This window comes from Pteronotus mesoamericanus, unplaced genomic scaffold, assembly GCF_021234165.1.
Source record: "Pteronotus mesoamericanus isolate MK-2021 breed Mesoamerican mustached bat unplaced genomic scaffold, CSHL_Meso_final contig_78, whole genome shotgun sequence".
NCBI classification, from domain to species: Eukaryota; Metazoa; Chordata; class Mammalia; order Chiroptera; family Mormoopidae; genus Pteronotus; species Pteronotus mesoamericanus.
The window spans coordinates 6,475,042-6,500,084 of NW_026555258.1; the positions used below are offsets into that span (position 1 = coordinate 6,475,042).

General features: G+C 59.3%; 1 protein-coding gene across 1 annotated transcript in view; it reads left to right on the forward strand.

The window, feature by feature from the left end:
- Window positions 1-25,043, forward strand: part of NIBAN2 (niban apoptosis regulator 2) — a 48,585-nt gene that overhangs the window by 17,007 nt on the left and 6,535 nt on the right. Inside the window, exons 2-8 of the mRNA XM_054584347.1 lie at window positions 11,558-11,688; window positions 15,992-16,120; window positions 18,055-18,160; window positions 19,345-19,512; window positions 23,866-23,981; window positions 24,549-24,653; window positions 24,743-24,905. Coding sequence (XP_054440322.1) covers window positions 11,558-11,688; window positions 15,992-16,120; window positions 18,055-18,160; window positions 19,345-19,512; window positions 23,866-23,981; window positions 24,549-24,653; window positions 24,743-24,905 — 918 coding nt within the window. The remainder of the gene's footprint in view (window positions 1-11,557; window positions 11,689-15,991; window positions 16,121-18,054; window positions 18,161-19,344; window positions 19,513-23,865; window positions 23,982-24,548; window positions 24,654-24,742; window positions 24,906-25,043) is intronic.

Below are 25,043 nucleotides of genomic sequence, written 5' to 3' on the forward strand. Positions count from 1 at the left end.
GGCCCCGCAGCCAGGACTCTCTCTAGGGGCAGGAGGACGGTGAGGTTGAGCAGGGGGGCACAGGATGAGGGGCTGGTCCTTGTGCGACCTCCTGCAGCTCTGGGGCTCTCCAGCTGCCTTTGACTCACCCTTGGATCCTTTCTTTGTGGCTCCACTGGCCTGGGCAGCTGGCCTGGGCAGCTGTGGCCTTGTCAGGGCAGTGTGCGGGACGCCAGCCTCGGGAGCCAACCTGAGACGTGCTCCTGGGGGCGGAAGCGGTGCCCTCCACGGCAGGCACTGCGCTGGCTCCAGGGGAGGTGTGGGTTGGCTGGCCTGGCCCTGGGTGGGGGACGCGGCGGGGGGCCTCGGCGTCCCTTCTCCACCCTTCCCAGCCTGGGTCTGTGCTCCCAGACAGCAGGGGCGCCTGGATCCTAGTCTCCAGAACAAGCTGCCAACTGTGAGCTGTGGGCATGGGGCTGTTGCCAGGCAGGGAGGGAGGGGCCGGAGGGGATGAGAGGGCTTTTGTTTCCCTCTGTTTGTATCCAGATGGGAATTGACTTCCTCCCTCCAAGGTGTAAGGGTAAGGGCAGTACCCGGTGGCTGGGTCATCAGTCTGCCTTGTCTTCAGCATTTATGCGGGCCTGCGCTCCAGGCACCCTTCCCTCCTCAGGCCCTACGGCCTCAGAGCCCCTCTTCCCAGCAGACCGGGGTGGCTGAGCTGTGGTTCAATGTTTGCTCACTGAGAAGAGCTTCAAAGGCAGCTTTGTGAGGGACCCAGGCCTGTTGCCCTGCCCCAACGCTGCCTTCCCGCGGGGGCGGCCCAGCCAGCTTCTGCCGCGAGTCTCCCTTGCAGGTCCACGCGGCCCCCACGCAGCTCCTACGTGGCCATTTCGGCCTCCGCGGCTGGATGGGCGTCCGCCAGGTGTTGTTCACTCAGCATGTGTTTAGTGAGCACCCACCTGGGCCAGGCAGGAGCCGGGTGCTGGAGAGATGGCAGCATGAGGTCTCTGTCCGTGGGGAGCCCGGTCAAAGGGGCCTTTCACGGCGACGCAGTAATTGTAGCTGTGAGCAGTGCCAAGGAGAAGCGGTGACGGTGGAGGTGGAGGCTGTGGGGACAGGACTTGGGAAGGGATCCCGAGGAGGTGACATTTGAGCCTGGCCAGATGGAGGGGTGGGCTCTGGGGGAGCATTCCAGGCTGGAGACCCCAAGAGCAGAGCCAGTTTTCCTTTCCGGGTGCCGAGTTCCCACTGATTTCTTTCTCTCCACGCTGTCCTCGCGAGGAGCTGGCTACGGGAGCTTGGCTGCTCCTTGCGCGTCCCCCAGCATGTTTCCCCATCTGTCCAGTGGAGAGCTTGGCTTGTCTCAGACGGCCCTTCTCCAGTCCAGCGACCTGTTATCAGGCCCAGGAGCTGCCGGTCGAGCGGGGAGGGTCCCAGCAGAGTCCACAGCACCTGTGAGTTCTCTCTGTGAACTGCGCAGGCGCTGGGCTAGAGCAGTGAACAGAGGCGGGCTCGGCCGCACGTCCAGTTTTGCTCTTACCTGCGGATGTGACTTCGCCTCTCTGAGGCTCAGATTCCTTGTCTATAAAAAGGGTGTAACAGCCCTGGCTGGTGTGGCTCAGAAGACTGAGCCCCGGCTGGCGAACCGGAAGTCTGCCAATTCAGTTCCCAGTCAGGGCACAGGACTGGGTTGCGGGCCGGGTCCCCAGTTGGGGGTGCGCAAGAGGCAACCAACCAATCCATGTGTCTTTCACACATTGATGTTTCTCTCCCTCACTTTCTCCCTCCGACCCTGCTCTAAAACTAAATAAAAAAATTTTTTTTTAAAAAGGGTTTAACAATACATCTGGGTGAGGGGTAAATGAAATAATGTTGACTGTAATCGTTAACACAGGGAGCTGCCTCTGTGCCTGGCACTGGGCTAAGTGTTACATACATTCGCTCATGCCTCAGTTATTATAATTATATGCAAATGGCAACTGCAAAACAGGGGACGGAAGAGATGATGTTCGGGTAAGGCCTAAAGTCGGGCTACAGTTTAAACTGTGGGAACAGTGGGGAAGGGAGTTGCAGCTGGAGGCACAGCCTAGGAGAGTGCATGGAGGCGGGAGGCACCTGAGTCAGGTAGGAAATGGGCAGGTGGGGCATGGGAAGGGAAGTGAGATGGAGATCTTGGTGGATCCTGGATCTGATTCAGTGTGGCGTGTTTTCAGGCTGCAGTTTGCCAGGCTCTGGGATGGGTGCCGAGAATTCGGAGATCGGGGAGCCCAGGGCCTCCCAGGGCTGTCTCTGCGGTGTCCACGGCCCTGGACTCTGGGTTCCAGCCCCAGTTTGGAGTGTTCTCCTTCACTTGACAGCTGGCTCGGATGAGTCACTGGGCCTCATGGCCTCTGTCTCCTCAATGGGGGTGATACCTGTACCCAACCCCCTGGGCTGTTGCCAGGGCTCAAAATTTGGTAGCTGCCCTGCGGAGTGCTGGCCCGTGTGGGGAGCGCTGGGTGTCACCCGCCTGCAGTGTGCCTTTCCTGCTGTGTGGCATTAGGTAGGCTCCGGAACCGTCCCCTGCTCTTGTTTCCTCCTCTGTCTACTGGGACAATAGTGAGCACTCCCTCCTCCTGGCCATTGTGATTTCCTCATAAAGTCCCCGCACAGAGCGGGCGCCCAGTCAGACGGCTGTCTGTCGCTATCATGCCTTTGATGTGCTGTGGGCTGCTGTATTTGTGGGGAGAGGTTTCCCCTTGCTAATAACTGGCCCCGGGGGAAGGGGTGACCCAGCAGAGGGTCCCTTCAGGGCACCTGAGGCCTGCAGGAAGGGAAACTTCGTGGGTGGCAGCCACCTTCCCGAGGAAAAGGGACAGCATTGTGCACATTCTCTCACCCCTGGGACCCAGCCACAGCCCTTGGGTTGGGCTTAAGCCTCCCTTTCTGTAGTGAGAAATCTCTGGGGTGTGTGTGGGGAGGCTGATTGCTCAATGGGGGCGGTGTCTCCCTGCCGGGGGTGGCCCTGGCTCCAGATTGCGGCCTCTGGCCTCTCGCTCTGGGCTTCCTTCCCACTCCTACTGTATGCCAGGCCTTGTCCCACATGCGGCGGGTGCTGCCAGGACAAGCCAGGCAGGGGACGTGCCTTGCCCACTGTGAGGTCCACAGGGGGTTGTGAGTGTAAGGGGGGGACATCCATCGGCCTGGGGGAAGGGGGCGCAGGGGAGAGCTGAGGAGTGAGCTCAGTGGAGGAGACAGGAGTGTTCCCAACCCGGAGAGCAGCCCTCACAGGACCCCGTGGCAAGGGGTCCTGGGGCATATTGAGGAGCCCACAACAGAGCCAGAGGAGATTTTTGTTTTTAAGATTTTATTTATTTATTTTTAGATAGAGGGGAAGGGAGAAAGAGAGGCAGAGAAACACAGACGTGAGCGATACATCAATCGGTTGCTTCTTGCACGCCCCCAACTGGCAACCCGGCCCGCAACCCAGGCATGCGCCCTGACTGGGAATCGAACCGGCAGCCTTTCGGTTCGCAGGCCAGCACTCAATCCACTGAGCCATGACAGCCAGGTACAAAGAAGATTTTTGAGCAGGCAAGGATCAGAGGGAAGGGGAGGTAGAAATTCGGAGGTTGTGGCAGACATAACACAGGAGCGGTCCGTCGCGGGGCAGTGACTGTGGGTGTAGCCTGGGCCGAGCTGTCCTGGCCCCTGGCTAGGAAGCCACTTCACCCTGACGGCCTTGTGCTGGGGAGTAGGGCGTGGAGCGCTGGGAAGTCTCTTGGGCCTGAAAGTGGGGTCCCAGGTACTTGCCGTTCCCTACAAGTGCTCCAAGCGCACTACTTCTGCAGGGTGTACTCATGGGGGGGGGTCCTTGGATCAGCCCCTTGCTGTGCCGGGGTGCTAGTCCCCTCTGGACAAGGACTGGCCTTGGCCGGCCTGGGGGACACTCAGGTGTCCTGGATGTAGCTCTGCAGAGCTCCCGCTGCTAGTTCAGGCTCTCCTCATAGGCGGGCTGCCCACCCCTTCCCCGGCTGGCCGAGGGAACCTGTCATTACCCCCTCCACCGGGTTCCCCCCTGATTACCGAGCCTGAGCAGGAGCCGTGTCAGCCGTTCTGACGACGACCACCCACGGGGCCAGTGCTGCAGGGAGTCCCTGTCCCCAGGGGCCGTCAGCCTGGAAGATGGGGGTTCGGGGGGGTGGTAAGATAAAGACTTTGGTTCCTTGCTGGACTCGGACTTCGTCTGCTGTTCCCAGAGAAGTCACTCACCCTCTCTGAGTCTCAGCGTCCTCCTCTGTCCAGTGGGGGCAACGCTGAGATAACGCATGGAAACGCGTGGCACCGAGCTGGGCACGGAGGCGGCGTGGAGCAAACAGCTGTTGCTACTATGTGTTAATAGACATAACGGGAGCAGTCAAGTAGAGCTCCTGGGCCAGGCACGGGGGGCCGCGCGGGCTGACCATTGGCGCCCTAGGAGAGTGTGCACGGCGCTCTCGGCCTCAGGCTTCCCCTGCTCGCTGCGAGGCAGGGAAACGGAGTCTCTGCCCCTGTCTCTGCTGTCCTTCCAGCCCTGGGGTGGATGGCCCCGCAGCAGGCGCGGTTGGTGTCCTGGGCTGTCTCCCCCACGGTCCCACCCGCCCTGCTCCCGGTGCTCGGGAACTAGGCAGACAGGTTCCGCCTGCCCCGCCCTACAGGGCACTGCTTTCCTGGTTTCAGTAGGCAGATCTCTCAGCCCTGAAACCAGGCCGGGCCTGGTGGCGAGGCGTGTCCCTGGAGCCCGCTGGAGGGACCGGATGAGCCAGGAGCAGGCTTGGCACAGTGCCCTCAGCTCAGGTCAAATCGGGGCTGGGACAAGTGTGAAGCCCCTGGGGTGGCACACGGCTGTCGTGGTCACAGCTGGAGGTCTTCCTCTTCGTCCTGGCACCCCACTGTCAGCGTCGGGAGGGGGGTGTCCCAGATGGGGCTCAGGTCCTGCCTCTGCCGCTTCCTACCCGAGGGAGGTCTCAGTTCCCTGGGTCTCGGTCTCCTTATGTGACACGTTCCTCCACTGTGACCCCGCCTGCCCTGGGGTTGACTTGAGGATTTGGGGGGTGATCCAGGTAAAAGATTTAGCTCAGTTATGCCATGTGCTGGGCTTTGGTGGGGGGCCACGAGAAAGCGAAGAGACTCCTTAGCTTAGCCTCCCAGACGCCCCAGGGTATCAGTACCTGTCCAGGCCCATTCTCCGAGGGCCCGACACTCCTTCCTCCCAGTCTCAGCGTGGCGAGCACTTTGTCCTCTCTGAGTCTCAGTTTCCCTATGTGAACCATGGACTCAGTGCCCGTCTCCTACCCACCCAGAGCCTCCGGGGGACCTCAGGCCATCCTGGGGCCCCCCCACTTCGTGCCCAGCCTCCACTATCTGAATGCAGGAAGTAGCATGATCCTTAACATTGTCAGTTTGGAAAATCAGAGATTAATGTCCTTCCGGCTGCTTTGGCTGCTTTTGGTGTGGCTCCTGGCCGTGGGGGGATGGTGGCCGCTTGGCCTCAGTTTCGAGGGCTCTTCCCTGGGGTAGAAGAACCGTGGACAAGAGGCACTTTATAGGAGACCCCGTTAGCGAAACATGTCTTCTCCTTGTGAGGGTAAAGCGCTTTACTCTTCTGGCTCACAGGTCTTCCCATGACCCCATCAGGCATGTGCTGTGGTGCCACCTTGCAGAGGTGGAAGCAGAGGCTCAGAGAGGGCAAGTGCCTTGGCCAAAGCCACACAGCTGGCAGATGGCAGAGCTGGGACTTGAACCTGGAGCACATGTGCCCAGAGGAGATGGCTCTGGGTCCCGCCCCCTCTCCGCCTGCCTCCCCATCCTTCTGTTCAGCCTGGTGTGGGGCTGCGGGGGCTGTGGTCATCTCCTGCTCGGAGTTGACTCAGAGGAGGTGCTGAGGCCAGCATGCTGGTCAACTCCCGGTGCCGGAACAACACTGATTAGATCGTCATCGAGATTTTAGATCAGCTGAGCTAACAGTGACCCGCCCGCCCATTTTATGAGTAGAACAACTGAGGCCTAGGGAAGATGGACAGGTAAGGACCCAGTGGGTGTGAAGGCTCCCTGCCAGCAATGACCAGGTCAGGGATGGAGACCCCAGACTTCAGTCCGGGCTCTGACAGTGTAGCCAACCACGAGATATTGGGAAAGTCACTTTGCCTCTCTGAACCTCAGTTTCCTCATCTGTAAAATGGGGGCAGTAAAGTCTGCTTTGCCAGCCCCTTAGGACCAGGCAAAGACCCAGCAAGAAAGTGTAAGGTAGGGCTTTGGAAATGACATTGTGCCACAGCAGGAGAGGCTGGAGGAGGGAGAGGCTTTGGTGTGAGACAAGGTTTGAAATCCACCTCTTTCCCTTCCAGGCTGTGTGTCTTCGAGTAAGTCACCAGGTCCCCTTGAGCCTCAGTATCCTTATCAGTAAAGTGGGCATAACAATATCTGTTTGCATTTGTTGTTGAACATGAGTATATGTTCTCAGAGGCTAGCAGACCTGGTAAACTATAGGAGTTCTGGGGGCAGAGTTAGAAGGATTGGCTGGTGAGAAGGCACCTCTGAGTCACCCTTGATGGTCCCAAAGGGGACAGGCTTTGGAGACAAGGTTCCTGGCATCTGGGAGCAGTCCCATCCTAAGATTCAGGGATTTAAGATATAAGATCCCTTTCTCAACCAGTTCACTGTTAGCTCACTGTGTGTTGACTCAGGCCCACTCCCAGAAAGCATGGGCTGGTGGGGGAATCGGGACCCCCACGGGTAGACCCTTCCTGTGACAACCCCCGGAACAGCACGCTTGGCTTTTGTTGACTGGCAGAGAGAAATGACCTTTCGTGAGCCACTAAGCTATCTGAGCCTTGGTTCTTCTGCCTATAAAATGAAGGGCTTGATTTACTGTATTCATTTCTAGAGCCATTTGAAGAACTTGTGTGTGTGTGTTTGCACCCACCTGATTCTATGGGACGTGCTGGCACAAAACGGGGCAGCGATTAGCTCCGGGCACTAGCAGAGGCAGATGATTGTGCCAGGGCACCTCGCCAAGGTTGGCGGAGGCCTGAGTCCCGGAGTGTTCCTTGTACCCACTTGGCCTGCCTTCCCCACCCCCTCACCTTTGCTGTGTGGTTCCTTCCTCCTCACAGGCTCTTTGACCATCTGCAGAGGACCTGACCCATGCTTATCATTTTTATTATTTTGTGATCTCTGGTTCTTGTTTTAGAAAGTCTTTTTTTTTTTTAAATTTTTCAAACTATTAAAGTTATACCTGCTAGTGAAAATGTTAGTCCCTTGCATTGCTGTTATAGGCTGAGCACTAGTAATGGCTAATAGTAATGATTATGCAGGTCTGAACTGAGCAGTCCCGCGCTATCCTGGACCTGCCAGCGCTGCGGACAGACTCTGCGGCGCCCATTTTGCAGATGAGGGAGTGGAGGTTCTGAGCGAGATAGGCAGCTGCAGAGCTGGCGTCTGGCAGAACTGTGCTCCTCACCAGGAGGCTGGGAGCCTGGGGCTGGAGGGCAGGCTCTCTCAGCCCCATACCTTCTCCCACAGGACCTGGGGCTGAGCCGGTGCAGGGAGGGAGGGAGGGAGGAAGGAGGGGGTGAGCAAATGTGGCAGGTAGGCCAGGCGGCACACACCCTCAGAGGGCTCTGCCCCAGCATCTCTGTAGCTCCCAGCTGCAACTGGATCCCTATGGCTAGCCTGGGTCTCTCAGTTCCTGGGCCCAGGAGCCCCGGGGTTGGCCCTGCTGCTGGGGGTGGGGCCCCAGCCTGCTTCCGTTCTGTCCTCTGGGAGGGGCGGTGCGGGGAATGCCCTGTGGGGCCCAATGAACGGTGGTCAGAGCCAGGATCTTGAGGGGGGCCCGCAGGCCGCGGCTGGGATGCCGAGCGCCTCAACCTGGCTGTGAGACCTCAGGTGCACCCCTCACCCTCTCGGCTGAGCCCCCTTCCTCGCTGTGAGCCTTGGTCCTGGAGAGCCCAAATCCACGGAGGGTGGTGTCTCCAGAAGCCGTGGAAGGAAGGAAGATGAGCTGGTGCAGGCGGGTCTGGAGGAGAGAGGGGCGCTTGGGGCCTTGGGGACCTTCCACAGACACCTAGGCAGGGACCGACCATGGGAATTCAAGTTGTGAAATCCCTGTGGCAGCTCCGTGGAGGTAGCCCCTGGGGGGGAGGCAGGAGGGGGAAAGTGGGGGGCTGAGTAGCATTTCTGGCCAGGGACCCTGTTCAGGGCTTCCCCCCTGCCAACTCTTTGTCATTGACAGGGGGCGGACCCCTCCAGCTCCTGCCTCTCTAAGGTCCGAAGTCCTCATCCCCTGCCTTCCGGTGGTACTTCCTTTGTATTGAGCATGCGGCAGCTCCTCCCAGGCTGTCTTAGGACATTTCTCAAGAATGTGCTTGGGGCTACCTCTGCCAAGAGGCCACCACGGCCCGTTCTCCCACAGGCTTCCTTTCCAGCGCTCCCTTTGCTGCCCCGCTCCCTGGCAATGCCACCTCCTAGTCCTTAACCCCTCGGGGAGTGCCATGGCCCCCACCCCTCGCCCAGCCTCTCCCTTCTGGTGGGGCCTGCTGCAGAGCAGGCCCTCAGTAACCATGTGGTGAATGAACCCCCTTCCTCAGCGCCTGCCGGTGCCAGGGCACCAGGGGTGAGCTAAGGGGATCCAGGGGTGACCCAGAGGCTGCCAGGCCACCATCAATCCTGGGACAGATATGAGCCTCCTAATCTATTTGGGTCCTGAGTCGGGAGAGCAAGGCTGGAAGAGACTCCACGCTCTTCAATCTGTTTGGTTCTGGAATTTTAGGTAGCATACAATTTATCTAAAAGCAGATCAGATCTGTGCAGTTCTTGAGTTTGGATAGCAAGACATGCCTGTAATTGCAGTTGGGTGGGATGGGAGCCGGGGCTGCTGCAGTCTGTTTGGGGGTGCAGGGCGCCTGGGGCTGCCTCCTCTTGTCCTGCTCCATTGAGCGAGGCCCCCCAAGTTTCTGCTCATACCCTGTCCTCTCTCTACCTTCTGCCTGGCTACCTCTCCCCCAGTCCTTTGGCCCTTCACTCCTGGACCCTGGTCCTGCAGTCTTACCTGAGTAATGTGAGAGGTCTAGAATGAATTTCATCTTCACCTCTCAGCCTGCCCTGGCCCCTCAGCCCGATGTTTCAGGTCTGTCGGCCTCGTATTTGCCTTCTGGCTCTGTCTGGGTCACCATGTCCTGGCCGTTACTTCCTCGGCCTCCGCTGGCTTCCTCTCCAACCCACAGCCTCCCTACCCCGTCCCCTACCCCCCACGACCTGGGCTTCCATGCCTGGGCCTCCGCTTGGCTGGACTTGCCCTTCCTGTCCTTTCCCCTCGTCTAGCCTTCCAAACCCTGCCTGGACGTGATGTCTGGCTTATGCTGACGCTGCGGCTGGGACCCCGTTTCAGCTTCCTCCTGGACCTGGCTCCCTGAGTGTCCGGGTAGACTCCGGCCCTTCTAGAAATCATGCCCCATCTGAGGCCGGGTGCGCCAGGGCTGGGTCAGGCCTCCCGGAGCCACGGCTGCAGGACCCTGCAGATCGAAGGGCCCGAGCCTCCCCATCTTGCACGCTGGGAGAGAGCCTGTCAGGAGTCAGCCTGCTTGGGACAAAACCCACGATCAAGGTTGTGTGGGCGGAGAACCGGGCTCTCCTGGGACTGTGAGCCCCCTCATCCCTAAAATGGGAAAACAGTAGCCCTGACTCCCTAGAGTTTTCCAAAAGAAGGTTCTTTGGGATCATGCATGTGAAACTTGCCCACCACTGGCTCAGGTTAACAATCAAAGGTAATTATTACGAGGATGATCGCATGCTTTATCAACATTATTGTCATCTAGAATCCTATTTTCTCTAATTCGCCCCCATTCATTTCCCTGTCTCTCCCACCCACCCATCCACTTCCCAACCTCTCATCTTGCCCCATCGTTTCTCAAAAATAGTTCCCATGGCCTTTGAGAGAGTTCTGGTTGTTTACGGTTTTTAAAAAATAGGCATTCACAGCAAATTCCTCATTTGTTCTCCTTGTCCTTGCCTCTAAGCAGGGTTTGGACAGACATGGCTCATTCCAGGGAAGGGGGCACAGGCAGGGCCATGCCGGTGGAGAGGCTCCGCTGGCCGAGCTGCATCTAGAGGCAGTGGAGGGGGTGGCTTGCCTGAGACCCTGGGCTGGGGGGAGAGGTTGTGGCACTTGCTTTTAGCCTTCCTCCCCGGCCACCACCCCCAGCCAGGCCCCAGGACCACATCCCAGCTACACCACCTTCTAGCGGTGTGATCTTGTGCCAAGGACTCAACCTCTCTGGGGCTCAGCTTCCTCCTCTGTAAAATGGGGTGGCCCAGCCCTACCTCACAAAGCCATTGAGAGGATTAAATGAAATGCTGTCCTAGCCCATGCCCTCTGTACCCAGAGACCAGCCACGGGAGGGACAGCGTCACGTCCACCCCTTCTCCTTTGAGAAAGGACCGAGTCTTCGAAACCCGGAATCTGAGACTGTCAAAGGTAGCAGGGCTCGTCTGTTATTGAATACAGTCCTCTTGGTGTGCAGAGGGAAACTGAGGCCCAGCAAAGTTGCCGTGCAGTCGGCTAGCACAGAGCCCGGGGCAGGGCTCCGCACCAGGAAGGGTCTCCCAAGGGGAAGGCCCCCCTTGCCCTGGGCCGCAGCCCTCTGCGGGCCTCCGTTTCTTTGTCCGGACAAGGGGATGCCCTGGCAGTGCAAATACGGAGCTTCCGCCGTGTGCTCGGCCTGCTCTGGAGGCCGCAGTGCTCGCCTTCTCTGTTCCGAAACAGCTTTAGCCGAGGGGGAAGCAAACGGCCCATGCGAGCAAAAAGGCTGTTAACTTGGTAGACAAATCCATTGTAGAATATTTATTTTTCACTGTGAGATGGATCGTGCCTGTAAAAGAATTCCAATGCAAGAAAAGGGGATACAGCAGAAAGTGGAAGGGACCGTGCAGCCTGAGGCCCCCCTTCACGGTCTGGAGTGCGGCCTTCCCGACCTCTTCCCGCACATCTCCGGGCGTGAGTCACTGCTGCGCGCGGGCAGGGGTTACTTTAAGTGAGATGATATTCAACATGTGATTCCGTAACGCGCTCCTCTTTATGTGGCAGAGTGTGGACACCTGCGTTTTGTCGCTACACGTGCTTATAGACCCCCTCCCTCTCGTCCCTTATGACTTCATCATTGTGCCCACAGCTGCCAGTCACCCTCCCAAAAGGCCGTCCCATTTCCAGCACCCCCAGCCCTGGGGTGTGGTGCCTGTCCCTCCACATGCTGGTCTGGCAGGGACAATGGAATCTTGGTTCCGTTCGCATTTGATTGATGACTGTGAGGCTGACTGTCTTCTCACTAGCCTCTTGGTTCCTGGTCATTTCTGCGTGCGGTCCCGGCTTATTTCCCTGTCCGGAGGTTCACCCAGGTGTGAGCAGGAAGTACACAATTCTGCCCAGAAATGCAATGCTGACGAAAGCAAACAACTTTACAAGCAGGACTTTGGGGTGTTTGTGGATGCTCCTCCCTGGGGCAGGGTAGCTGCATGTATAAATGACCGTGATGACCTCATGTTTCCATTTGTCCTTCCCTTCCAGAGAAAACCAGAAAGGTCCTGACGGAGTTCCTCCATTTTTATGAGGACCAGTATGGCGTCGCCCTGTTCAACAGCATGCGCCACGAGATTGAGGGCACCGGGGCGCCGCAGGCCCAGCTGCTCTGGCGAAAGGTGAGAGGCACCGAGCCAGGTACAGGGCAGATTCTGGTCTGGCTCTGACACTGCTCAGCAGGTGACTTCCTTCTCTGGGCCTCAGTTTCCCTTTGTTGCCGCGGTGGTCTCTAAGGGCCCCACCCAGCTTCTGACTAGACAGATGACCTGGTGGTGTTGTCCAGGCCCCTCTGTCACTGTGGGTGACTCCCCCCGGCTCTGCCCTTCCAGCGCTGGGGCTCTGGAGTCATCTCGACAAGCCTGGATTCAAGCCAGGTCCTTTTCTTATTGGCCTGTGCCCATGAGCAAATTACCTCGCCTCCTGGAGTCTCAGTTTACTCCTCTGTGAAATGGGACTAGCACCCCTCCTGCACCGGAAGGTCTTAGGGATTAAAGATTCGAGTTGCCGCTGCCTGGGGCAGGGAAAGCGGTGTGACACTGTCGTTCATCATGGCTGGCCTTGTCAGTATCCCGATGTTAGTAGCAGGATCACGTTGGCCCAGTGTTTGTTCAGGGAGGAGCTGGAAGCTCCCATAGAGGTGTTGGGGCCAGCATCACAGAGCAGGGACCGAGGCTGGCAGGAAAGAAGTCGGGGGCCTGGGTTCAGATTCTCTCAGTTGATTCAACAACCCTCGAGGCTCAGTCTCCTCATCTGACAAATGGGCGCCTCCTGCCTGGGGTTGTGGCGAGGGTTCGGTGAGAAGATACAGGGCGTGTGGCCGGGGGCAGATGGCTTTACGAAGGCTGGGTGAGTCCTGATCTGCTGTGTCTTCTCCTCATTGGGCCCCAGTTTCTCTGCCTGTGAAATGGCGTCCAGAGAGAGGAGCCAGAGCAGCTTTGCGGAGGGGTCGGGGGTTTCCTGGGGCCTAGGCCTGGGCGCCTAGGTGGAGGGTAGGTCAGGGCTGAGATGGGTATGGGGGGGACAGGGGAGGCGGCAGAGCGGACAGATGGCTAGGAAGGCCCGGCACTGGGACTTTTATTTCATCTCATTTCGCTTCCCATCCTTCCCCAAACCAAGTGACTGAAAATGTGCCTGTTTACCCCGAGACCAGAGGGGCAGGAGCCGGTGGTGGCGTCCTAGGCCTGGCTTTGAGGATTCATTGCCCTCTGGTGTCTTCTCCGCAGGAGGAACAGCTGGAGGCATTAGCTGCGGGCGGGGCGGGGGGGGGCAGGGGGCGATGAGGGGAGAGCTGCTGACGACACTGAGGATTACAGAGAGAGAGAGCGCGCGAGAGCGAGCCAGCGTGCGAGAGCGGCACCAGCAGGCCCCTAGTCGGGGACACACTGACTGTCAGGTCAGGTGCTGGGCCATTGCTGCCCTTGCTCGCCCCACAGACACTCGCAGGCCCTCCAGGAGACAGGCAGGAAACACCCGTTTACACAATCTTCCAAGGAAACATCGGGGCGAACTCAGACATTGGGGGACTGGCCTCATCTGGGTGGGCCCCAAGGGCTTCCTGGGAGAAGGGCCATCTCAGCTGAGGACCCGATGGGAGAAGGTATACCAGACTGAGGCAGCAGCGCGTGCGAAGGCCCGGAGCTGAGGCATTAGCTGGCTTGCCCAGGGCGGTGCAGGCAGGACTGGAGCCCAGTTCCAGATTCCTGGCCAAGGGCTCTCTCGGCCCCGACCCTGAGCCTCCCTGGGATGGAGGGTAGGTCAGGGCTGAGTGTCGGAGCTTCTCAGAGCATCACGTGTCACTTTGATTTTGGACCCAGAAAAGACTGGTCTCGGGGAGTCAGGGCAGCCCCCTGGCCTCCTGAAGGCAGAGGCAGAGGTGCGCAGTGGTGCGCAGTGGTGCGGCGTGTCTGTCAGGCGCACGCCTGTGTGACGTGAAAGGAGGCTGCTTTGCGTGGGCAGAGCTGGAATTGTCCCCTATTTAGAAAGAAGTGTCACAGGGATCCGGGTCCCTATAACCCCAGACGGGAGTAGGGACCTGGCGGATAGCTCTGCACTTTACTCTGTGGGAGAAATGCCTTCCGTGCTCACAGGGGTGCATATTCATGGTAGGAAAACAGAAATAACACATAAACAAGAATAAAAGAGACCATCCAGAACCCCTGACAAGCAGGGAGTTTTCCTCTCACTGTGCGACTCAGGAAACTGGCCTTCATGGTATTAAGTCATCATAGTAATATCATGGTGGTAGAAATGATCATCTTCATCGTCATCCTCATCATCGCATCAATAATTGTTTTTATAAGAAACAATAATAAAAAGAATAATACATTAAAAAGTAGTAATAATAAAAACAAATAAAAAAATAGGTGTTCTAAGCGGGCACGGGCTGTCCAGCGGGCGCAGCTCCGCTGCCTGAGGGCTTATGCGTACGTCCACATCACCGCTGTGGACGCTGAGGCTTGGCGAGGTCCAGTCGCTTGTCCAGGCTCCCCCGGTGGGGGCAGTGCGGCTGGGGCTGGAACGCAGGCTGTTGGAACCGGGGTCTGTGTGCTAACCGTTCGCTGCCTCCCTGCCGCCCCCCAGGAGCCCCACCACTGAGTTGGAGAGCTTAGCAGAGTCCAAGATATTTTGGCTGGGCTGTCGGTTCTGTTCCATTTCCTGAAGACCTTCCAATGGAAACACAACACGACTCTGCCATTTCAAAGTCTTAAAAATAAAACCTAAACCCACGACCAACTGCCCATTACGGGCTGCCCAGGATCTGGGGGTGGACTGGCGAGAGCCCGGTGCTGAGCCCCGACTGAGCCTGGGAAGGCCTGCCCTGAGCCACTGCCTCCCACAGCCGCACCCCACCACCTCCCCCCACCCCCGCCCACGATGAGGTGCCTGCCCTAAGCAGGGGCTGCGGCCAGCCAGGGTCTCAGCAGGGCGTCAGGAGAACCCTCCCTGCTTTCTTCCCAGAAGACCTGGGGACTCAGAGGTGTGTGGAGAGTAGGCCCTGGTCTAAATATAGACCACTGAGCAGCAGCTTTGTGACTTGGGCAAAGCCACTGCGTGTGGGGGTGGTGGGGTGGTGGGGTGGTGGGGGAATCATTTTCTTTTCCTGTAAATATTTTTATCCCTGGGTAGGAAGCAGTCTGCGGGGTCCTATTGTTTAAGTACAATGGGCCCTCGTTTTCTAAGAGTGTTTTGGTATTTCCCCTTGCCAAGTGGCAGCGAGGTTGCTGGGAAGAGGGGGCTGCGTGTGAAGAGGCAGGCCTGGGGGGTGCGGCCTGAGAGGGGCCCCGCACACCTGACTGCAGCTGCAGGCAGCCCAGAAGCAGAGCGAGGCTAGGAAGGGTTGGGAACCATTAAAATAGCGCTTTCTCCCGTTACTACCTATGATACATGCTTCTTTTCTAAAAGGCGACATATTTGTTGGGGACCAGATAGAAGCTGCCCAGAAGGGGAGGAACCCTAGACTCCCCCAGTTTCCACCCCCCCGGCAGTAAGCCTGCTCCCTCGTGGCCGGTGTCGCCCTTCCTGGAGCGTGCCGGTGCCGACCTGCTCTGGAAGCGCCCCCTCAGGACGGCCATCCTTCCTCCTCCCTGACGAGGTCAGCCGTGGGGCTGGCGGCCTGGCCCAGGCTGAGTGATCCAACGGAGGTCACGCTGCGCCACGGGATGCGAGCTTCTCGCGCTGCCCGCCGGCGCCGGCGACCTGCGTGACCTGCGCCCACATCGTCTCCCAGAATCCTCAGGGAAGTCAGAGCTGTCACTGTCCCATTTTATAGGAGAGGAAGCTGGGGCTCCAAGGGGACGTGACGGACGTGAAGCGGCACTGAGTCAGGGAGGTAGAGCTGACGTTAGGGCTTTGCGGGAAGGTCTGGGCATTTGTGCTGCTCACACTGGTCACCAGTCTGTCAGGACAGCGGTCGAATGTGGAACCAGACTGAGGTCCCCTGCTGCACCCCCACCCAGATTCCCAGGCCATCCTGTCAGCTGTCAGGGCTGGGGAGGCTCCCTGGAGCCACCTTGGCCAAGTGTTTGTTGCTCTGAGGAGAGGCTGAGGCCCGGAGCTGGGGGAGACTTGCCTGGGCGCTGGGGCCTTCACTGGCTTGGCCCAGGGGCATGTCCCCTCTGCGAGAGTGACTGCCCTGCAGAGAAAGTCCCAGACCCGTCCTCAGGCAGCTGTGCCTGTCGAGCCAGGACGGACTGGGGTCCTGTCTGAGTTCTGAATCGTGGCACGTGGCTTCAAGACCTGCCATCGCTGCACCCATTCACGGCCTTGAGCCTCACTGTCCTCATTCGCCCAGTGGGTGAGCTGCAGCCCCGCCTGGGAGGCCTTGGTGGGTGGGTGCGCGGGTGCTGCGAGTGGGGCCCCGTCACCTCCTCAGAGGACCCTGCTGCCTCGCCGGCCTCACTCCCCGCCCTCCTCCCCATCCAGGTGCCGCTGGATGAGCGCATCATCTTCTCGGGGAATCTATTCCAGTACCAGGAGGACAGCAAGAAGTGGAGGAACCGCTTCAGCCTCGTGCCCCACAACTATGGGCTGGTCCTCTACGAGAACAAAGTGGTGAGGCTGCCGCCCCATCTGGCTTCAGTGCCTGGCACTGAGCCCCCAGCCGGGTCTTCTTCTCCCTCCCCGCGGCTCCGCCCCTCCCCCGGCTGCCCTCCTTCACAGTAGTTATCCTGGCAAGCCCCCCTCCCCCTCCTAAATCTGAGACTCCAGGCCTTCACCCTCAGCTGCAGCCAGCGTCACCCCTCCCACCTCCCCACACCTGCTTGCTCAGGGCGCCCTCTCTAAATTTCCCTCATCCAGGCATCCCGCTCTCTGCTGCCCCCATAGCCAATTCCCTTGCTCCTACCCATCCCTCCGAATCCCTTTCAAGTCCTTCCAGATCTCTCCATTTCCAGGGCCTCCTTGCTGGCTGGGTCTCTTCTGACCCCTCCGGTCCTCGCTCCTCAACCGGGCATCCCTGGGTGGTGGTCCTATCGTTTTCCTTCCTGATTTTCGCCCTGTACTTCACTGCCTTGTAGCAGGAGGATGGGTCCTGCTGAGCGTCCTTGGGCCCCTGGGCCCTGGAGGAAGCCCCACCTGGTTGAGCCACAGACTCAGTTTCTTCTACCAGACGTGTCTCCAGTGCAGCCAGAAGGACAGTCTGGAGCTCCCAGGGCAAGTCAGTGTTAGAGCAACAGAACCCGGAGCAGCCTGTTGCCCCAGGGTAGTTCTTCTCACATTGATAGAATTCCAGTGGAATGGCCTGGAAGGCTTGCTGAAAAACAGGTTGCTGGTCCTGCCCCAGTTTGACCCAAGGCTGGAGTGGGGTCAAAAATTTGCATTTCTAACAAGTTCTCGGGTGCTGTTGATGATCTGGGACCACACTTGGCCAATAATCAGTGCCCCAGAGAGGTTCAAGCTACTCTCAAGAAGTGTGTTGAGCCCTGACTGGTGCGGCTCAGTGGGTCAGGCATCTTCCCCCAAACCAAAAGGTCACTGGTTCAATTCCTGGTCAGGGCACATGCCTGGGTTTCAAGCCAGGTCCCCTGTTGGGGGCATGTGAGAGGCAACCAATCACACATCACTGTTTCTGTGTCTCTTTTTTCCCTCTCCCTCCCTTCCCCTCTTTAAAAATAAATAAATCTTAAAAAAAAGAAAAAGGAAAAAAGAACTATGCGGAGTAGTGACACCTAGTGGCAGGGTACAGCATGGCAGCCCAGCTCTAGGAGCTACTGCAGCAGAACCACTTTTCTCCCCACTGGTGAAAGAAAGCAGTGCCCAGACCTAACTCTCCTCCACAGGGGATCCGTGTGGTGCTCAGAACCTAGGGGGCTGGTGGACACTTCAAGGTAATGGTCAGAGACCCTGGGCTCTGGAGGCTGACAGTCCAGGTTCATGTCCTGGGTCCCTACTTACCAGCCGTGTGAACTTGTGGCTAATCACGGCACCCACCCGTCGGACTGTGCTTCATTCTGTGAAAGGAAGCATGCAGTGCCCGAAGCACGGCGCCTGGTATGTAATGGACACTCGGCCAGTGGTAGCTGCTGATAATAGAGGCAGTAGTAACAGTGGTGATGAAATAATGACCTCAGCACACTTACTGTCCCTGCGGTGCCAGGCCCTGTGCTAATAATCATTTTATGTGGCTTGGCTGCGCAGTGAGGTAGAGACTGTTCTTATCCTGGTTTTACAGATACAGAGACCGACGCGCAGGAGGCGGGGGAGGCTTATCCTCGGCATCACGCAGATGGTGCTCGGTGGACCCAGCATTTGAGCCCAGAGTCTGGGTTCAGGTTATAGCACGTTGCCTCTAGTCGCCATGTTGGTCAGACTCCTTTTCCTCTTCGCTTCCCTGTGTCTCTCTTCCTCCTCCCTTTCTCTCTTCCCCTCTTTTCTTCCCTGCCTTGGGCAGCAATACTGAGTAGGGTCCTGGAGCCAGAGCTGGGGGTGGGATTTGGCTTGGTCCTTATCTCTACCCCCAGGGACCATCTCTCTTGCTCTTTCCTCAGGCCTACGAGCGGCAGGTCCCACCCCGATCTGTCATCAACAGTGCGGGCTACAAGATCCTCACTTCCGTGGACCAGTACCTGGAGCTGGTTGGCAACTCTTTACCAGGTGAGGCAGCACCCACCCCAGGCCGAAGTGACCTGCACAGGCCCGGGATTTGGCCTCGGGAGAGGGCGGCCCTGATCCCGGAGCTCCAGGCTCCACATTTGCAGGGAGACCAGCTGGGCCCAGGGCTGCCCACAGGCGCCCAGCATCTCCTGAGCCCCCAGAGAGGGGGCTTGAGGCCACGGAGTGAAGCGGGGCTGGATCTCTTTCCTGCGTCCTGAGGCTTCCGATATCAGCTGTGCAACAGGGACCCCACTCTCTGTCCTTGCCCTTCCCTGAGTCCTTGAGGGCATGACTGGGTTGTTCCTGCCCTGTAAACTGCTGAGTTGGTACTGCGTTTGTGAGTTGTGCTCGGCGTCCTGTCTGCCCCACCTTGTCCCAGACTCCCAGGAGCACATGTGCCTCTCAGATGATCCCAGGGAAACGACAGAGGAGGAGACGCTGGCCCGAGGCAGCGTGGGCCCCTAGGCAGGAGATTGGGGCTAAGGCGTCCCGTGCGGCTGAGGGCTCGGCGGCAGGAGGCACGTCTGGATTCCAGTCCGCTCTCTGGTTTTGTTTTGCTGTGTCTTTTCGGGCAACCCAGTGCTGAGAGGACCGACCTTGGGGTATTGTGTGGACCCCATGAGGTCTGTGTGGCTGAGCCCAGCACAGGGACACGGACAGAGCCAGGGCGCAAAGAAGAACTGTCATTGTTTTATTATTAACAACAGCGGCGAGGTCACAGCCCAGGACCCCTTATCTCACTGGATCTCAAATATCCATGCAGACAAAATAGAGAGAGAAAAATCCCTTTTTATTTTTTCTACCCCCAACCCCCATGCCTCCCTCCCATCTTGGACATTGAAACCACACTTTGGCCTCCATATCTAAAATTTGAAGGGAAACCCAAGAAGGTAATGCTTGGCCTTTGAACCTGGGAGCTCTGACCCTGTGTTATTTGTGCCTCCCACATGGAGTCTAGATCCTTCCCCAAGAGGGAGTGGATGCTACTAATAAATGGGTCTAAACAGATGCCGGGGCCCCTTTAGACCAGGCTGTGGAGGACACAGCAAGAAAGGATGCTGCCTCTCTGCTGACTTGCTGGTCACCCAGGACCAGCTGACCCTCTTTGGCCCTGAGCCTGCCCCTGAGACGGGGGCCCAGGGAACCTGCAGAGGGCAGCTGCTCAGAGGGCACTGTCTCCACAGGGACCACATCGAAATCGGGCGCGGCCCCCATCCTCAAGTGTCCCACGCAGTTCCCACTCATCCTCTGGCATCCGTATGCACGTCACTACTACTTCTGCATGATGACGGAAGCCGAGCAGGACAAGTGGCAGGCTGTCCTGCAGGACTGCGTCCGGCACTGCAACAATGGTGAGTGGACTTCAGGCCCCCGGCCATGGGGGTGACGGGCATCCCCTGGGTTCGGTGCTGAATGGCGACACCTACTGGCTGAGTGCAGTGTGGCAACCCTGCTCTATGGGCTGTCCTCTTTTCCTTCTGGGTTTGTAAGAAACCACACGGTGAGGCTGCCCTTGACCTTCTTTCTTGATGAAAAAAATTCTGTGTTGCTCAGAAGAAATTCAGGAAATTGCCCTCCGAGTGGCATGACTGTTGTGCCCGTGGACCCCGGATCACAGAATCACAATCCTGAGTCTGTCACTTTCTAGCAACGTGATCTTAGGAGATCAACTTACCTCTGGGAGCCTCTGAAAGTGGAGATAGAGTCTCCCAGTGTCAGGGTTTTGTGAGATCACAGTGAGAATGCACTCACTGCTTGTAAAAAAATGATTTATTATGTAATTTTTCCCACTTACCGCCAACCCTAGGTAGTCTGGGAAGTTTACTTCCTCCCTCTGGGCCTCGGTGTTCTCATCCGTGAGATTACGAGGTCTTTTCCAGCTCACTCATTCATTCAACAAACATTTAGTGTCTGGGTGCTGAGGATGCCACAAGGGAGGAAGATGTGGTTCCAGCCCTGAGCTGCTGGCAGCCTGATGGGGGAGGCAGATGTGAAACAGATGAGGATACCGGGGTGATGAGTCACAGCTGTGCTGGGTGCAGGGCGGGGAGCCCCCTGGGGCCCTTGGAGGGTGCGAACGTGCTGCGGGGCACTGGCCCAGGGTGTGCGGGGTGGGTCAGGTTGGCTCTGTGAGGAGGTGATGTCTGAGGGACAAGTCAGTCCTCCGGGGGGAAGGAGGGGTGCTCCAGAGAGGGGCCTGAGGGGCGGCCCAGGGGCGGGGCCAGTTCAGGGGAGGCCCTGTACTGGGGACCTGAAACAGGGCTGCGGGGGACACCGAATCAAGAGAGCCTTTTTGGGCCCTAAGGAGTTTGATCAGAAAGGCTTGTGATTGTCTCCCGAGGGGAGGGGAGGGGAGGACCCTGAGGGAGGAACAACGCTGTCCCGGACCCCGAACTGCCTTCCCAGTGACCTGGCACTAGGCAGCGGCGCCCGCCCTGCCCACCCTGGCGGCCCGCGCTCCTTGGACTCAGCTGCACACGCAGGTGGCGCCTCCGCTCGCCCCTTCGTCCTCTCAGCTCTCCAGAGCCGCCTCTGCCCTGTCTGGAATCTGCCAGGCGGAGGAACCAGGTCTTCAGTCGGGCCAACCCCTGCCACCTGGGCCGGGCCCTGCCGCCCACAAAGGGCCTCCTGTTCCCAGGTCCCCAGGGGCCGTGAGGCCAGGACTGGGTGGAGGCCATCTGGGCTCTGGCTGCCTGGCCTGGGCACCCTCCCTCCTCCCCCCTCCTTCCTCCCTCCTTCTCTCCACGCCCCCACCCCCAGCTTGGCCCAGCTCCACCTTCTTCAGGTTTCTAAGGCTGATGGCTGACCCCGGCAGGGTGACCCCAGGCCAGGCGGGGGGTGGGGACAGGACCAGGTGGGGAGCAGTTACTGTTTGGGTCCCCTTGTGCACCGTGTAGGGTGGTTGGGAGGAGTAGATGAGCTGGTTCTGGTAGAGCCCTCGGCCCGTGCCTGGCACACAGTGAATGCTCAGCTGGGGGGCGAGGGCCGCCCCTTGGACGTTGTGCCCCGGGAAGGAGGCGAGGCCAGGAAGAGCTGCTGGGAGGGGTTCTGGCGCTGATGAGCCTGGTTTTAGATGAGCCTTCCTCCACCCAGGGGACTGTGGGAAAGCTCTCTGCTTCCTCAGCTCGGAGGCTGGGCCTGGAATCCGTGGAGCCTGGAATTGCTTGTTCTGCTCAGGGGGCTGCCAGGAAGTGGGGGGGGTGAGTGGGGAAGGAGGCCAAGGCTGGGTGGGCGCCAGCTCATCCCAGGCCCCCCCTCACATCCTGCATTCCTGGAGCAGCTGGGGGTGGCAAGTGGCAGCTGGGGCACTGAGCTGAGCCCTCAGGGTGGGCTGGGGTGCAGAGGTCAAGGCCTCTTCCTGTCTGCTGCCCAGGACTGAGGAATGCCGCTTCCTTTCTCGGCCTGACCCTGAGGACCCCCCAGGCAGGAAGTCTCCGGGCCTGGCCCGCATGTCAGCGGGTCCCGGGTCCAAGCCCTGGTGCTGTGTTTCCTTGAGCCACCAGCTGCCTCTCTGAGCCTCTCTTCTCGTTGGGGAAAGTGGGGCTGAGGACAGCCATTCCTCACAGGCTGAGGGGAGGGGATGTGTATAAGGTCTCGAGGCCTCAGCCCAGGGTCAGGGTCTTGGTGGGCTCCGGCGGCCAAAACAAAGTTCCTCAGACTGGGTGGCTCAAACAGTAGAAATTAATTTTGTCACAATTCTGGAGGCTGGAAGTCCAAGGTCAAGGTTCTGGCAGGTTTGTCTTCTTCTGAGGCCCCCCTCCCTGACCTGCAGAGGGCTGCCCTCTCCCTGTGTCTTCGCGGGGTACCCCCTCTGAGCATGAATGTTTTCTGTGTCTGAATTTCCTTTTTATAAGGACACCAGTCATACTGAATTAGGGTCCATGACCTCATTTTCCTTTCATTACCTCTAAGTCCCTGTCTCCAAATACAGCCACAGTCTGAAGTGCTAGGGGTTAGGGCTTCAGCACATGAATGTTGTGGGGGAGGGGACACACAATTCAGCCACCAGCAGCCGGGCTCCTGGGACTAGCTGGGGCCGCAGAGTGGAGCCCTCCTAAGGGTCTGGTTGGCCAGAGCCAGGGCCAGGGCCAGGGCCTGGGCCCGGGCCCAGAACATCGCATGGGCGCCTCCGCCCCACGGGCCCCGCCCTCGGCCTCACCTCCCTCCCACCTGGAAAACGCCCCGGCCTGGCACACCTGGCTGTTGCCCATGGAATATGAACGCCCTGAAGTGGGAGAGGCTGTGGGTGATGCAGAGCCCAGATTTTTTAGGCAAAACCTGGTCTCTGGGAGACCACACCCCTCTTGAGAGCTTGAGGGGCTTTCTCTTCTGGCCCGGGCGGGCAGCACCCACTGCAGAGGCTTGTCATGGTGCTGGGACTGGAGCAGCCATGCTCTGCCCGTCACTCCGCCTGATGTCAGGTCCCCAGAGCGCAGGGGTGAGGCTTCCCCCTCTGCCGCTGCCTCAGGCCAGGTTGCTGCCACTGCAGGATGGGGGCTGGGCCTCAGTTTCCCCGGCGCCGAGCTCCCTTCTGGCCCTGACAGGCAGTGATTCCTGCGGTCAGCCGCACGTGGGAGGGGAGGAGTCCTCCGCACGCCAGCGAGGGGCTTTTTCTCTGTGGTGGTGACTCAGCCAGTAGTCATCGCAGTGGGAGCCCGGGTTTCGGAGGCACAAGCTGCGTTTCCCTTCCCTCCGCCCCGGGACACAGCGGTCGGAGGCACGCGGCCAGGGCAGCCACCCGCTGCCGGGCCCTGAGGTGTTTAACCACGTTCTTCCCCAGGTCGGCTTTTGCAGCTTCCTGCAGCTCGCCCTCCCCAGCACCCAGCCTGCAGGCTCTCCGCCAGCACGGAGAGGTGGGCAGACTCACCCAGGCCACCGCCACCAGCACTAATCACAAAAATAGAGAAGTGGTATTTTCTAGTCGGACCTGGGCACACAGCAGTGACCGAGGCAGGCCCATGGCGACCAGAGCAGGTCCTCGCCACAGTTAGTGGTCATGCGCCGGGCCTGCACTGCGGCCCCGCAGGCCTCCCTGGTGATGCCTGAGGCCAGGCTGGGCCCTGGCTCCTAGTGTTCAGAAGGGGAAACTGAGGCCCTCTCGGGTTCAGTGATGTGGAACCAGGCATGACCCTGGTTCACGGGCACTGTCGTGAATCACTTTCGCTCACGGATCGTCTGTGGCCGCTTTCATGCGTGCTGTGTGGCAGAGCATCTGCTGCAATGCTGAAACCACTTACTCTCTGATGCTGGGCAGGAAGGATGTGCAGGCCACTGATGTAGAGAGGACAGGGAGGGGCGGGATGGGAACCAGGACCTCCGGGCGGCCTCCCCTGGGAGGGCGGGGTGGCGTCCAGCCCTGGCTCTGCCATCGCTGCCCTCGGGCCCTCAGCAGGGGCCTAATACCTGAGAAGTAGGGCGAATGCCAGTGCCCCGGGTGGGGGTGGTTGGGGGGACTTCAGGAGATAAGGAGGTTATGACACAGGAGGCCTTGCAATTGGTGGTGGGTTATTGTCCTTGCTGCTGCCACTGCAACTACTCCTGCCCAGTTACAACAAGGGCGGTGGGGCCACAGGTGCGGGTGTGCATATGCGCGCGCGCGCATGCGTGTGTGCGCATCGTGTGTGTTTCCCTGTCGGTCAGCTGGTCTTAGTGGAGGTCACCGGGCCACCCTGCCGACCTCCTCTCTCCTTCCCTCCCCTGGCCAGGGATCCCTGAAGACTCCAAGGTGGAGGGCCCCGCGTTCACGGACGCCATCCGCATGTACCGCCAGTCCAAGGAGCTGTACGGCACTTGGGAGATGCTATGTGGGAATGAGGTGCAGGTGAGGCCAGGGGGGCTGGTGGGGAGACGGCAGAAGTCACTCCAGGGGCCTAGAGGATGGGGTCGGGCGCAGAGGGGTGGGACTGCGGGGCGCTGCAGGGTTGGACAGAGGCGAGAGCCCAGGTTTGGACAAGGGGAGCCCAAGGCTGGTCACGCAGATGGAGACACTTGCTATTTTGTTCAGTCATTTCCTGAGCACCTGCCCTGGCCCAAGTGCCCCGATGCCACTGTGAACAGAGGGCACATAGCCCTGGACCTCATGGAACTCTCTGTCTGGAGGGAGAAACAGACATTTGACAAATGAACGCACACATACTCCTCTGCGTAGCCAAGGCGGGGAGGGGCGTGGTATTTCAGACAGGAAGGCGGCATGGGCAAGGGCCCCGAAGTGTGACCCCTGAGCCCGAGGATCCTGCAGGACAGCCAGGCGGATAAGCTGAGGCCTGTGGGAGGATACTCGGGAGAGAGGGCACTGGAGACGGGGAGCGAAAGGCCGCACCCCAAGGAGGTGGGGGCCTGAGGATGGAACGTGGAGATGAGTGCACCCGGCCGTGCCTCCCGGTTCTAGATCCTGAGCAACCTGGTGATGGAGGAGTTGGGCCCTGAGCTGAAGGTGGAGCTCGCCCCGCGGCTGAAGGGGAAACCGCAGGAGCGGCAGCGGCAGTGGATCCAGGTGGGTGGCCTGGGCTTGGGGACGGGGCCACAGGCCCACCACTGACCGGTACCCTCGACCCAGACCTGACGCCGCGTCTCGGCCCGCAGATCTCCGACGCCGTGTACCGCATCGTGTACGAGCAGGCCAAAGCGCAGTTTGAGGCGGTGCTGTCCAAGCTGCAGCAGGCCCGGCCGGCCATGGAGGCGGTCATCCGCACCGACATGGACCAGATCATCACCTCCAAGGAGCACCTGGCCAGCAAGATCCGAGGTGGGCAGGCCGCTTGGCATGCTGGTGTTCGGTGGGTGGGCCTGCGGGGACCACGGGCCCTCCTGTCTCTTTTAAAGATCCATGTGCATTTCACAGCAGTGACTTCATTTGCTGGTTTTTTCAAAAAAATCAAATCAA